The sequence below is a fragment of the Furipterus horrens genome, unplaced genomic scaffold, assembly GCF_987537825.1.
Source record: "Furipterus horrens unplaced genomic scaffold, mFurHor1.1.pri manual_scaffold_5, whole genome shotgun sequence".
Lineage (NCBI taxonomy): Eukaryota > Metazoa > Chordata > Mammalia > Chiroptera > Furipteridae > Furipterus > Furipterus horrens.
The window spans coordinates 190,782,146-190,797,758 of NW_028327175.1; the positions used below are offsets into that span (position 1 = coordinate 190,782,146).

Here is a 15,613-nt window from a genome sequence, read left to right on the forward strand (position 1 = left end):
GGAGTATTGAAAATAGAATTTTGTAAAACAATAACAAATGTGAGTTTCTATTATATTATTTTTATTTCTTAGAGTAGAGGGAGTAGTAGGTGAGTAGAGGATCCTATTGGCTGATAGTTTTCCTAGATCAGGGGTCAGCATACCTATTTTGTAAAGGGCCAGCTAATAATATTTTAGGCTTTACAGGCCATATTATCTGTTGTCACAATTATTCAACTCTGATTGTGGTGGGAAAAGCAGCCACAAACAATTCATAAGTGAACGGGTGTGGCTGTATTCCAATAAAACTTTTATTTACAAAAACAAGTGGCGGGCCATAGTTTGAAGGGTCTTCAAATCCAAGGAAATGGGCTTAGATTTGAACTTGTAGATCATAGGGATCTCTTGAGGTGATTGAGCATCAGATAGATTGGAGGACATCTGTTTTGGTAAAACCATGAAAAATCACATGAAACAGAAAGAGCTTTCTTTATACTGCAGGCTGCTCCTTCCTTGAACTGGGTTTGAGCAGTTAAGGCAAAGGATGAACACCTTATTACCTGGCAGGAATTGAGGGGAGTTTCTTGGTGTTACAAACCTTGATGGACCATACACAGCTTCTCGAACACCAGGAACATTTAACAGAATTATAGGTGCTGGATTTTGCGGGGACTTGATTTTCTTCCCCACTGTATACCCTCTCTGGAATGATGCCTGAAATGGAGTTGGCATTCAAACATTTGAATGAATTGTTGGGGCAGGAGCCCAGCCCTGGAGTCTCAGAGCTCAAGACTGCTCATCTCTAGGCTGAAGGAAAAACTGTGTCACCTAATGAGTGTTACTTAAAGGTACTATACTGGGTACCAATTTTCTGTTTTGTTTTTCTCCTCCCAGATGGCAGATGATCAAGAACAAGGCCCCGTGGGGAAGCAAGGAGCTGGGGATTCAGGGAGCGACGATGTGGTGGATGCTAAGCCAGACCGGGCCTCATTTGCCTCATTCCTCAGGTGGGTTTCCTTCTGGGCTGAGTTGATCAGGGGCCCTGGGCCACTTTGCCCTGCCACGCCTCAGCCACCCGTGGGGAGGGGATATTCAGGGAAAGGGGTTTATGCTGTGCATGGGAGGTTTACACAGGACCCTGCTGGCTCTGTGTGACAACACTGGGGTCCCCCATGTATACTCCTGTGTTTCTGGGACAAGCCCAGTTGTGGGGGAAACCAAGCCATGGTGGTCCCCTGCTCAGCAGTTGTGTATCTGGGTGGCAGCTGCCCAGGAGTGAGGGGCTGTCCTCACCAGAGGTGAGCTGCGGCCACAGCCCTTTGAGTGGAGCCTGGGCTCCCTCCCCACCTTGTACTTTCTGAGGCAGTCCATTGAAGGGGGGGGGGGTGCATCCTGTCTGCTAAGTCCCACTTTTTTTTTTTATTGTCACTTTAAATTCTAAATCTTACATTTAATAACAAATAATAACATTCCCTTTGCTTATTAAACTCTTGTATGCCAGCTCAGTATCACATATAGTCCTTATAACCCCAAGAGATGGTTCTGTTGTTAAGATTATTTAATAGGTAGGGAAACTGAGGTGCTAAGACGTTTAATATCTCACCTTTCTGATGACAGTTAATAAACGGGTGGGCTGAGATTAGGACCCAGTTGGTGCCAGCTCCTCTCACTTAACGGCTCTGCTGTGCTTTCCATCTAGAAGTAGAGGGTCACAGAGAGACATGTGAGTGGGGCCCCCTGACAAGAGGCAGGAGCGGTCTGTGGATCAGAAGCGTCAGACTTCTCGCTAAGTCCTAAGCCGAGCTCCACCCGGGAGGGACAGCCAGGGGGGTTAAGGTTAAGGTTAGAGAGTACTCCCAAGCAGTGCTCAGGAGGGGAACACCTGGTGACGAGCAGTGGCCTGGCCCCTGCAACACCCCAGAGAGAGCCTCGGCTTAACCCTGCCAGACAGAACTCAGAAAGGTGGGAAGACCCCAACATTCTGGACCCGAGTTCCATTGGCATTGGCTGCCATTGAGGGTGAGGAATAGGGAGTGAAATGACCAGGAAATACAGTTCCAAGTCCTGAAATTTTAGGTCAGTTGAGCCAGGCTAGACCATTTCCCATTGCAAGCCCTTTAGAGCGGTAGCCTTCAAATGTTTTTGCTCACAGACCCCCCCAAATAATGTAAAACTATACACCTGCCCCTTGTACATTTTTAAGGTGATGCATCAATGACAGGACAAAACAGTTGCAAAGAATGTAATAATATTTCAGTTTCCCGACTCTTTTGAGTAATTGGGTTTAAGCAAGTTGAAGCAAGTTGCCTCTAAGTGAAAGAGAAACAGAAATCGTGTAACAATCATTTCATAAGTTTTAGTCAAGTCTTGATGTCGTTCCCAGAAATTATGAAAATGAATGGTATATTGTAAATACTGACATTTAAAAAGCATTCCTTTAAATGTATCCAGTGGGCTCTAAAGCCATACTATTAATTTCTCCTAGATTAAGTTACTTTTTCAGCTATTAATTCACAGTTGATCTAAACCAATGAATGTTGATCAATCAATATTATTGTCAACATAGGAAATGATGACAATAGAGACTTTTTATAAGTTTATTTGAGACAAACTGATGACATACGCCAAGGAGCAAGATCTCCGATGCTCCAGAAAATAACAGTTTTGCAACTTTTTTACACATTTGAAATTAAGGAAGGAAACGCATGAAGGTGGAGAAAGCGAGGAAGGACTGGATTACAGGCTCGCTAACCAGATTATGCGTTCTCTTGAGGGTTAATACCCCCTTCAATGGGTATCACTTCTGGCATTTCAAAGATGTGTTAACCCAGATGCACAAGAACAAGGGAAGGGCTGACTTAAAACCACTGAAGAAGTTACAGGCCTGGATACTTCTGGTCAAGGTGGTGCCATAGATAAACGTGGTACTCAGAACCTTCCACAGCAACATCAGAATTGCAGCTAAACTATAGAACAACCATCATTCAGAGCCACCTGAAATCTAGCTGAATAGAAGTCCTATAACTAAGGATATAAAGAAGAAGCCACGTTGGGACTGATAGTCGGGATGGAGATGTGGAACAGGCTGGTCCCACACCCACGTGTGGCAGTTAAGAATCAGGAGGGCTATCTTGGCTGGAATGTCTCCCCTGTGGGGCAAAGGGCTCCCAGCCCCATACGGGGCTCCCCAGCCCAGAACACCAGTGCTGCAAGAGGAGTCCTCACAGTATCTGGCTGTGAAAATCAGTGGGGACACCGTTTGGGTGAAACAGAGGGCTGCTGGCATACCAGGTGCCTTCTTAAAGGGCCGAGTACAGACTCACTCACTCTGAGCTCCAGGGTAGGGGCAGCAGCTCAGAGAGCACCAGGGACGTACAGAGAGAACTGAATTGTCTGGCTTCGGGGTGAGGGCCGGTGGAGCAGCTGCCTCGGGGATAGCAGGCAGCACTGGTCCTTTGTTGAGCCCTCCCCCACCCAGCCTTACTGTCTGAGTCTCTGTTACCAGGCTAACACTGCTCTCACCCCACTCTGAGACCCCACAACACCCAATTCACTTGCAGGCTGGAACCTCTTTCAGCAGCTTTTCTTTACAAGCAGCTGGCCTGAGTCCATGCTGAGGACTTTCGTAAAATCTCTGAAAAGTCCACAAACCCCAAACAAGCAGTGTCTGGCTTCAGCATGCCCTGTACCTCTTGCCAAGTGACCGAACCTTGGCAGTAAGGGCAGCTGGCCTCAGTTGGCAGCAGAACCCCTTTTGGGTACCTGTAAACCCAGCACAGATGGCTACCAACCACAGATAACATTGTGTCTCCTGCCAGGTGGCTCCAGGCTGGGCACAGGCATCAGTTTACCTTGGCTCACACAAGGGCACCTCCCAAGAGGCCCCAAAACCAACAGATCCGGTGGCTGGCTTTATACCACACCAGAACACCACCCAATTAGCTCCACAAACAACGCACCCAAAGGGTAAACTCAGCAGGCTCCAGAGCCACGCTAAAGTGAATCCTGTACCGTGGGGTCAGCCCCCACCCAACAGCTCTCCCGCTACAGTCAAAGCCAGTCTTCACAGCCAGTGGGCCTGAGGGCCAGTCCTACCCATTGACTTACCAAAGCAATTAAGGCTTAACTACAACAGGAGGGCACACACAGCCCACACAAGGAACACCCTCAGAGCACTTGGCTCAGGTGACCAAGGAGACGGCAGCACTGAGCCCCACAGGACACCTACTATGTAAGGTCACTCTATCAAGATTGGGAGATGTAGCAGCTCTCCCTAATGCATAGAAAGAAATACAGGGACGCAGCCAAAATAAGGAGACAAAGAAATGTCCCAGATGAAAGGACAGAACAAAATTCCAGAAAAAGAACTAAACAAAATGGACATAAATAGTCTACCAGATGCAGAGCTCAAAACACTGGTTATAAGGATGCTCAATGAATTTAGGGAAAGAATTTATGAACTCACTGAGAACTTTAACAAAGAGATAGGCAGCATAAAAATGGAGATAGAAAACATAAAAAAGAACCAGTCAGAAATGAAGAATACATTAGAGGGAATCAATAATAGATTCAATGAAGCAGAGGATCAAATCAGTGATTTGGAAGACAAGACAGCAGAAAACCCCTGATCAGAACAGCAAAAAGAGAATTTTTTTTTTAAAGGGATAGTTTAAGGGGCCTCTGCGACAACATGAAATGTACCAACATTTGCCTCATGGGATACCGGAAAGAGAAGAGAGAGAACGAGGAACTGCAAATCTATTTGAAGAAATAATGATGGAAAACTTCCATAATATGGCTAACGCAATAGCCATACAAGTCCAGGAAACACAGAGTCTCAAGCAAGAACTCAAAGAGGTCCGCACCAAGACACATCATAATTAAAATGGCAAAGGTTAAAAACAAAAAGAGAATCTTGAAAGCAGCAAGAGAAAGACAAGTTACCTATTAGGGAGGTTCCATAAGACTGTGAGCTGATTTCTCAACAGAAACTTTGCAGGCCAGAAGGGATTGGCACAAAATATTTAAAGAGATGAAAAACAAGGATCTGCAACAAAGATTACCCAATAAGGCTATCATTTAGAATTGAAGGACAGGCAAAGAGCTTCCCAGACAAGAAAATAACATTTCTTGTAATATTGGTTTGATGGTGATGAACTCCTTTAGTTTTTTTCTTGGGTGAATAAGGTGGGTGAGGTACATGGGTCATGCTGTTTTTAGTCAAAAACTGCTGAATGTTCAGTGTGGTGTGGACAGGTGTGCTCGTAAATCACCAGTCATGAAATGGGCAAATGTGTTGAGTCTTCAAAAAAAAAAAAAAAAAAAATTCACCGAAGCTGAACATAGCCTCTCACAACAACACCAGCAGGTACACTGATATAGATGGATTTCTAGAACACTCATCTAGTGGGGGAAGCCTGTACTACAAGGGGCCGATCCTCCAGAAGATAATTCCAATTTTCTTTGCCGCCCGCCCCCCCCCCCCTTGTATATGAGACAAAACAGACTTTAAAAGAAAGGCACAGCAATTCCAGTTCTGGCTATTTATCCAAAGAAATCCAAAACACTAATTCAAAAAGACAAGCATTCTTTGTTCATTGCAGCTTTATTTACAAATAGCCAAAAATATGAAAGCAGCCTAAGTGTCCATTGATACATAAATGGACAAAGATGTGGTACATACGTACAATGGAGAACTACGCAGCCATAGGAAAGAATGAAGGCTTGCCATCTGCAATGACATGGATGGACCTAGAGGGTATTATGTTAAATGAAGTAAGTCAGACAGACAAAGACAAATACCACGTGATTTCACTTACATGTGGAATTGAAAAAAAAAACAAACAAACAAAATAAAGGAACAAACGAAACAAATTCATACAGAGAACATTTTGATGGTTGCCGTATGGGAGGGGTGTTGGGGGAATGGATGATAAAGGGGAAGGGATTAAGGTGTTCAAACTGCCAGTTATAAGAACAGCTACAGGGATATAAAGTCAAGCATAGGGAATATAGTCAGTAATATTGTAATAACACTGTGTGGTGCCAGGTGCGTTCTAGCCTCATCGGGGTGATCTCTTTGTAAGTTATATAAATGTCTAATTACTATATTGTACACCTAAAAGTGATGTAATACTGTGCATCAACTGTAATAGAAAAATAAAAATTATTAAATACAATAAAGAAGTTATAGGCCTCAGGTGTGACTACCCACCATAGCCTGCTCAGTTTGGAATTTATGGTCAGGTCACCATCAGGTTACTTTCTGTGGAACCCCTTTTTTCCCTCCACATTATTAAATTCTTAATCGCCAAAGTAACGATTCAACAGAAATTGCATTGAAATTGAAACTTATAACAAAACGGGTTGGCTTTTAAAGTTACCTTATGAATAAATGGACAAATAATACTTAGTGCTAGAAAGACAGAGTTTAGTATCACCTCTTTTTTCTATTTTTTATTTTTAGAGGTAGAAGAAACCGTGAATAAATACACGGGATGGCAGGAGTTTGGTTATGATAGTGGCACCTAGTTCTTTGAATTCCTTCCAACTTCTGTGCCCAAAAATGACAACTCAGTTAGGTCTTCCTTCATTGTTTTGAAAATTAAGAATTGGAAATTACCTGACTTTCAAAGAATTGTTATGCAGCCCTTAGAGACTTTTATATTTTTAGTTTCTGGGACGTAAAGCAAAGAGGCTTTTTCAAAATTTCTCAAACCACTGTTAATTAAACCTGTTTCTCTTTCACTTCCAGGCAACTTGTTTAACCTCAATATTCCAACAAAGATACGAATTACAATCGCATTAACAAACATTTGTTAGTATCTTTTTTTAATGTTTTTAAATACATGTAGTGTGTGTGTGTGTGTGTGTGTATGTATGCATACACATATATATTTATGTTAAGATCTTGGTGCTGCAAATGTAGCTTATTCTTTTATGGAAAATGTCTGCTGTGTAATCTAGTTAACAAAGCCAGTTTTCTGTATCGAAACAGCCACACCAGACTTGCTTTCAGTCAGTTAAAGATCTGATACCATTTTTCTTCTGTTCAATAAATGTGTTATTGGGCATCCCTGTGACAACCATCTTGTTTCTGAATTCTAATACTTGGATGGATGGATGGATGGATAGATGAATTCATTCTAATTCCTGGATGGATGGATGATGGGGAGGGAGAGAGGGAGGAAGGGCCCCACGCCCAACCTGTGTTTACCTCCTTGGCTTGGTGTTTGCTTTGCTCTCACAGGCCTTCAGCTCGACAGTGATACTGTCTTTGGGTGTGATCAGGGGTTGAAAGAGGCAAAGGTACTATGCAAGAGTCATATCACTCCCATTCTATTCTACTATCTACATATTTTTAAATATATATTTGAATTTGGAACAGCCCAGTGTAGCCCCATTTCTAATGCCATCCTGTGCCCTTACCGGTCCCTGCGTAAGGAGGAAGTCCCACCACAGTGCCTGATTGCAGGAGACTCGCGGACTCTGATATTTGAATTGTCCCGTTGTTAGAGGACATGGAGGTTTTCCATCATCTAAGGTTCAGGGTGGGTGAGAAGTCTGCCCTTCTTTTGTGTAGTGGGAGATGGAGAGACTGGGAAATGGGAGGTGGTGTCTTAACCCAGACCAGTTTTAGGAAAAAATAAAAATGGATGTTGAGGTTCTGGTAATTCATTCCCTCAAAACTGTATGACCCCTTGGAAAGTCTTCTAGCGCCCTGTTTGAAGGCCTCTGCCTTAAAAACCCATCATTTTGCAAAAATGGATGTGCTCTGTGATATGGGTGTTTTCCCCTTTTAAGTCCTTTGGAAAGGTAAATAAGCCAGGATAATTTTCTATATTCTCGTTCACTAGACCTTTTTCATAGCATAATTGCTGTTGACATCAAGCTTCATATCATCAAAGTAAGCAGTAAGCATCCTTGCAAAATATTCTAATTAAATCCCCTTTTCTGAGTTGCTTATTTTATTTTATATCTTTTAGAATAGAGAACAGTTACGTACTATTTAAAATAAAGAAGGGGGAATTTTACACAAAGCATAACAGCAGAGGCAGTAACTACCAAACACAGCTAGAACCATGTGTCACCAAATATTCCAGTATCAGTGAGATCAGAATAGTTCCTGTGAGGATGTTGTGTAACTCCAAGCACCTGCAACACTCGTTTCTTCTGCTTCCACAGAGCTATCAGTGCAATACATTGCTTATTTTAGTTGCATGAGTAGTAAGTCATGATTATTGAATTATTAAACAATAATACTAAGCTGTGCTAAATGGCCGTTGAATGTGTTACTCTCCCAGCTAGTGAAATGTTTGTTGCTTATTTTCTCTACCTTCACTAGGCCAACTCAGACCCATGTGTTAGATGCTACACTGGCCACCTACCAGGTAGGCGGTTTGAATAAAGTTCAATCAGGGTTTGTTACATACCCGTAAAATTTAGATTTTTCCTTCTATGTTCTACTTCAGAAGGTGAAAGTTCCTTTCGTCTAGGAAAGTGTTACTGGCTTTAATATTAGCCACTTGAGAGGCCATTTTTGGTCTTTCATTCGTTAAATATTTAAGGAGTGACAGAGTGAGGGTAAGTCCCTTGTACCAAGTCCCATAGTTGGTTAGTGGTGTAGCCAGGATTTGAACCTGCATACGCCTGCCTCTCAAAATCTCAATCACCACTCTCCCCTGGCGCCTTTATGCACCAAGCTCTGTGTTAGGTGCTGGGGCTGCAGCCGTGAACAAGATCCTCAGGGCCCCCTGCCTCAGACACTCATGGTCTCGTAGAGAAGGCAGACATGGAGCAGGTCACTGACGTGAGCTGGCTCTCGGACGGGGCCGAGCAGGGCACCGAGAAGTAAAATTAAAGAGAGCACTCAGCTTGGTCTTGGTGATCAGAGAAGGCCCCCTGGAGACATGCATGATGTGTGTGCTGAGACCTGAGACCAGATGGGAAGGGGGGAGGTTGTGGAGAGGAGGGGACACATGAGATCCAGGGCCATTCCAGCAGGCAGGAATGTGGGGTGTGGAGGAATCGGGGAGATGGGGAATACGGGCAGGGGCCAGGTTTTAGAAGGGCTTGTCTGCAGGTCACATTAAGGATTTGGAATCAATCCTAAGGTCGCTACGCGGTTTTAATGACACGATCGGTTACACACACACACACACACACACGCACGCACGGAAACATGTGAGCTGCACCGTAGAGACCGCACTGAAGAGGGGCCTTGTCGGAGGGGATGCAAGTGAGGAGGCTGCCCAGGTCCCAAGGGAGAGTGGGTGCTCCAGATGGGAGCGGGACTGGGCAGGCGGACGGGGCAGCCAGACTCCAGAAGTGCCTGGGAGGTAGAAACTGAAGGACAGACGAAGAGGAGAGTCACGGCAGGGCAGGGGGCGGGGGGTCGAAGTCACCTAGGAACTTCATTTTTCAAGGCGGTGGCACAGATCATATGATCTTTCTTCTCTGTGTCATCTTGGCGTTCCAACCTTTGCCCACCTGGATGGTGTTTAATAAATGCCACTTGGTTTTCCTCTTACTAGGAAAAGGGGTGATGTCATTTCTAGTCTCCCGTCCCAGCGACAGAACTGCACCAGCATTTGCCCCCTTACATGGCCCCCCTGAACCCATGTGCTGAGCGAGGCCTCCTGAGAAACGGGGGTGGTGCCAGAGACTTCATATGTAATGGGTGGGACTGTCATTGTGTCAAACCAGTGTCCGTCATCACACCTGTCCCGTCGACACCTACACTGGAACCTCTGTGCCTTAAGGATTCTAACTGGGCTTGCTTATCCTGCTAAAGTGGAACTCATGGGGTGGCCTAGAGACAGCATTAGAGGCCGGTTAGTTCCTGCAGATCTGGAAGGTGCGGCAGCCTCTCCTGTTGTCTTCTCTGCACTTTGTATCCCGCGTGTCAGATGTGTGGGTGCAGCTCGTGGGAGTGTCCCCGGCTACTTGGAGTGCTCCCTGCTGCTGATGACAGGCACCTCCTCCCTCCCATCCCAGCCCCAGTTCCTTTCTCCAAAGTCTCCGAATTACTGCCTGGTAAGGCAGTGGAGGGGGCATAACACCCCCCACCTGTCTCTGATTGAGGACAGACCGCCCACCCTACCTTTCCCTGGAGACTTCAGGATTCTGGGAAAGGGAAAGAAGCCTCCTTTTCTCCCCAAAGCCTGGGTTGGGGCGGCACCTGCCCTAGGTGGGCAGTTCCAAGCCCTCAGTCCTGTCTTAGCTTTTTATATCACTGCCACTAGATGGAACCACAGCATCGTTTTATTTCCATTGCATTGGGCTTTGAATCATCAACCGAGACTGTTCTTTACTTTCATTTAAATACAAAAACTTACTAAAGTTGTTTCTGATTTTCTGATTATTGAAGAGCGTTTGGAAAACACGTAAAACCACAAATGAAAAAATATCCAAGGTGTTCATTTAAAATCAGTAAAGTGTTGGAGTTTTAAAAAATGACTTAGAGGAAGTACATTATGTGCACAGTCAACATTCATTGTGAGCCCTAGTTTATGGAGCAAAGCCTGGTGTCATCTGTGAGTATCCCCCTTTGACATAAAGGCAACCCTAGCACTGGTTACCTGCCACCCAAGTTAACGATGCGGTCCCTGCCCTGGATATAAACTCGGGTTCTTGTTGAATGTCTAGGCACGGCTGCAGAAAATAGTTAATAACAAAAAAAAATAATGAATTGCCAGACTGTAAGGGGGAAGGGGGCAGAATGGGAGCTGTGTGAGGCTGGGGAGAGGAAGGAGCACGCGGCGGTGGGGTGGGGGAGGAGGGACTGCCGCTGGAGGACAAGGTGTGATGTCAGTTGTTAGAGAAAAGGCAGCGGCTGTCCGGACTAAGCCTGCTTGCCAGGGGCTGGGAACACACAGCCCAGGTCCCGATGGCGTGAGTTTGACGCTGGTGCCTCCTCCACTGGGAGCCGCTGCAGGTACAAACCCAACCCGCTTGTGCAGCCAGCATCCCTGAAGCTGGTCTCACCCAGGGACAGGCCAGCTGGGAAGTCGGATTCCTTGCTGAGCTGTGCTCAAGGTCCTACCAAAAATAAAAATTAAAGAGAAAAAAAGTAGCATACACATTCTCACATTTCCCCAGGGCCTGGGTGGAGCCCCTGTGTCCCTGCCCAGGGCTCTGTTTAGCTTCTGGCTCCTGCGTTAAGAGGATGGGAGAAAAGGTTCCTTTTCAGAACCTGATAAACTCCTGTTTTTCGTGTTTCGAGGCAGTGGCTCAGATCCTAGGAGCTTTCCCCTCTGTGTCACCTTGGCGTTCCAACCTTTGTCCACCTGGAGGGTGTTTAATAAATGCCACTTGGTTGTGATTCTTCTTTCTTGAGATGGCAACTTGAGTTTCTCCCCTAGTGAGTGTTCTATTGTACAGGTCCCTATAAAAAAATGTGTGATTTGTGCAATTATGAGAGAGACTCAGGTGGCCTGCCTTTTCATTTGGAGAAGTAAGAAAAAATTGTTTTAGAAGAAGCAACGCTTTGGAATTGGAGGGGAAAACAAGAAAGCAAACAGACCTTAACTTGTTCCCCAAAATGATGTTCTAAGTTAAGTGAAGGCCATTTGGTCACAACTGTTGATTGAAAGAGGCCTGAAAGAGGCAGGGTCTGGGCCCCCTGAGAGGAAAGAAATGTTAAAACCTAGCCAAGGGGGGCGGTTATTTTTAGTAAAGGAAGCCTTCAAATCCAGACTGCACAGTCCTGGATGCCTGCCGCCCTGATCTGCATATAAAGAGTAATAAAGGTTTAGTGCTGTATTTGAAGCAGGGACAATATCACTTAAGTGACAGTGGAGTCAGACAACTCAGGTTCAGATCCTGGCCCTGCCTCTTCTTGCTCTTCTTACTCTAGCGAGTCCTGGAACCTTTCTGAGCCTCAGTTTCCTCATCTGTGTAATAGGGATGTGAACACACCCATTGGATTGTTTTGAAAACTAAAGTAACTGTCAGCTTGCTGACTTAACCTGATGAAGAAATCGTAGCATCATAATATTAAAATCGGAAAACTCCCCAAAGGGTAATTTATCCAATTTCCTTCTATGACGATCAAGGAATGTTAAGACCAGAGAGGTGAGGCACTCTACCCATAGTCGCCCAGCAGAGCCAGGACAGACACCCAGGCCTAAGTTGGAGTCCAGTGCCCCCCCTGTCCCCCTTACATCAAGTGCCACCCACAATTGCCGAGGCATCAAACTCTTTAGCTGCATTAATCCACCCGTAGAGCGGTTTTTTCTTCTTCCCAAGTGGGTCAGTAAATTTCATGCTTCATTGAAATGGGGGGAGGGTTCATGGACAGCTATTCCCACAGGGCTAGCAGTAGGCTTTCCGAATAAAGAAGGCCACGTGCCCATGTCAGGGGCAGACGGTCACAGGGTGGAGAAACTTTGAGGCTGTCTGCGCGTACAAAAGGTATAGAACACCTCCAGTTATTTTAGGTCCTCGCTGTTCTAGAGGGGGAAAAAAATAAGCTCTAAGGTTAAAAGACAGAAGTAAGGAAGGGAAGCGAATGAGGTTTTCATAGCCAGAGACATTTTAAAGCACTCATAGTAGAGAATTAAATCTACGAATGGAAAAGTGCTATAAAAATAAGAGCCATTGCTTCTCAAGGGAACACGTGGTTGCAGAGAAAATGGATACATAACAGCCTTGCACGCTCTGGCCGGGATCTTGCTGCTGGAGCTGACGGCTTCGTGCCGGCAGACATCTGTTACGGTGCGTGTGCATATGCTTCTGTGCGGATGACAGTGACGGAGGTGGATGAGGTGGCCGTGGGAGCGTGAGGACCGAAGTGCGGTAACCGTTTCTAATTCGGGGGCCTGCAGCCACCGCACAGGCAAACTGTGTCTTCCACTCTGTTGTAGGCTATTTAAAGGGAATCCAGCCCTTGATTTCCCATGGATGGCTTTTTTTTTTTAAAGTCCTTGGTCAATTTTTATGGTTAGAGGTCTGTCTGCTCCTCTTTCAGGGGGAAGAGGGAAACATGGAGGAGTATGTTCAGGGGAAGAGAATCCACCCCCACCCCCCACCCCTCACCCCGGCCTATTTTAACCTGACTCTTTCCCAGGGTATTTGGGCAAACCGAGTTTCAGAGAAAATGAACGGAGCCAGTTTTCTCTCTTGGTCACAGGCCTGAGGATGGAAATAATTAGGATTTGCCAAGAGTAGCAAGCATTGGGGGTTGACTTCATCGGCTTCACACCTTTCACTGACTGTGACCCTGAACCAGGAAACTGAGAAAAGCTTTGCTGAACTGTTGGCTTGTTAAGTGTCAGGTTTTTATGTGTTCACACTTTGCCCTTTGCATTGGGAGGGGCGAGATGGGAAACTGTCACTTCCGGGTCATTTACTTTATTCAAGAGCATGGAGCAACATTTATATGAAAGTTGAGAGATCTGGTATGCCTTTCTAATCTTTTGTGATTTGTGTTACTACCTTGAGTACTTTTAGAAGGGAAAAAAAAAACCTAATGAGTTTAAACTGTTGGGTTCACCACAAACTCACTTCCTGTTTTTCTTCATTTACTTATCTATCATTTCACATATTTTGCAATATCCCTGCGTGGGCTGTTTTTGCCAGCTTTTGTAGATGCGGCCCTTCGGTGGGTTGCCTGCCCCTGTGTGTAGGACTTTTAATTCTCAGTCCCTTGCCTAGCCATTCCCTATTGTTTCCAGCTTTTTGCTCCAAAAGATGGGGCTACTGGCTGCACCTTGGTGGAAATTTGGGTCCTTTTTTTCCTTTGGACCTCATGCACAGAGCAAGTCTCTTTGTCTCTGGGAGCTGTCGCTAAGGGTGGGGGTGGGTGTGGGGCTGCTGCAGTGCGGAGCCTGGGCATTTCTGCAGGTCAGCAGAGAACGGGGAGGCCCGTGTGATACTTTTCAGCCCCGGTGTGAATGGTCCTGTGGAAAACTCCAGCGGGCAGCTGGCTGCTGATTCAGTCACAGGCCTTCAGGGCTCAGCAGCCTGTGCCAGCCCTCTCTCTCCTGCTGAGTTCCAGCATGTTGCGTTTTTATTATTACGGAGGAGAGGGAAACTCGCTGCCTGTCATCGCAGGGGGAAGCCTCGTCCTGATGCCAAGGGGGATGCTTTTGGATGGAGCCGCGAGGTATGCAGCTTTGCCTCTTTCCTTTCCCCCCGGTCTTGCTCTGTCCCTCCATAGATCAAACTGTTGGGGATTGCCCTCTGTTGAAATGTTGAAACCATGAATGAATCACCCCCCGAATATTTAGACCAAGCTTCTATGCACACCAGAGCTCTGGTTCTGAATGAACCGGCCCTGGGGAAACGCGTGCCTGGCATTGTGTTTACTTTCATGCTGATGAACGTCTGCGCACAGACAGCTCCTGGGAGTTCTAGTCCCGAGAAGATAAATCGGCAGCAGGCTTTCATGCGTCTGGTTGAGTCTCCTCCGGATATAGAAAGGTATAATGCACATCTCGAGCAGGCTGGGGAGCGGTGAGAGTAGGAAACCCGTCCTTATCCACACGGGGGATGGGGAAAACTACACCTGCACCCAGAATAGATTATAAAAGTTCTTTGTGCCGTTTCTGAGATTGCTCACTTCTTTGTAACATAAACTGGCTCTTGTTATCCACTAACGTTTTCTGGTAGGAATCTCTGTAGATTCTTCGAAGAGGTCTTTTTATATAAATGACCATCTGAGCTTGGGCTGTCATTTGTTTCCTCTTGACTTGGTTGAGATGACCGAGTTGGCCTCACACTGTGAAATCTGAGGCTCCAAAAAATGGCTCTCTGCCTAAGAAGTGGGGGTAATCCAGTTCCTTCCTGATAAACGTACTGACATTATCTGTGTTCCTAGCAGAGATCTGAGCCTGTGTGAGGGCATCTGGGAAAGGAAGATAATCATCCTTGCCCATATTGGTGAGGAAATAAAATACCAAGAAACAATAGTGCACCAACCTGCTTCTGTAAATTGACTGCCCATTCCTGCCCACTTAAAATGCAATTTACTACGTCCTTGGGCCAGGCTCTTGTAGTTGTTGCAATCTTGCTTATCTGACCCTAACCACGGTGATTTCCTGGCCAGATTTACTTTTTAAAATCTGTAGCCAGTTGTGGAGCACGTGAGCCTTTAAGAGGATTTACAACTTTCAATTGACTGATCTGGTTTATCCTGAGAGTTGCATTGAACTGCAGGTTCCAAGACAAGAGCCCTGTTTTCCTTCTTAACATAAAAAACTAGGCCAAGGTCTTCACAATGTAAAAAAGGTTAAGGGTCAAGGCTAGGCTTATCAGCAGAGAATCAGCAAAGGGAAGGGAGAAAAGGGAGGAGGTAGAATGGGAAGTGACAGAATCTGACTTTAAGATACCCTGGCCAACTTTTATATTGTTGTGCTATTTTTATGTCTCTTGCCTGGACTTGATGGAATAAATGGGGTAATGTTCACTCCCACCCTTTGTGAAGCGTAAAGCACTACACCGGTATTAATGACACTTGTCCCTGGTGACCTAGGGAATACCTGAAGTGGTTACCCACCATTTGTACCATTTGTCAGATTTAGGAGAAGGGCTGGTTTCGTTTCCATGGATCTGAACTTGAAAGAAACTCAGCCTGTCCACCTCTTGTGTCTGTGTTCTCCCATCTTCTAGCCTCTTCTGCAGAAAGGCCCTA

General features: G+C 45.7%; 1 protein-coding gene across 2 annotated transcripts in view; it reads left to right on the forward strand.

Moving 5' to 3' along the window:
• The window catches only part of CASP7 (caspase 7), a 33,462-nt gene that overhangs the window by 5,247 nt on the left and 12,602 nt on the right, over positions 1-15,613 (forward strand). For both annotated transcript variants that reach the window (XM_090278633.1, XM_090278632.1), the window contains exon 2: positions 874-986. In XM_090278633.1, the coding sequence (XP_090134759.1) occupies positions 874-986 (113 nt within the window). The remainder of the gene's footprint in view (positions 1-873; positions 987-15,613) is intronic.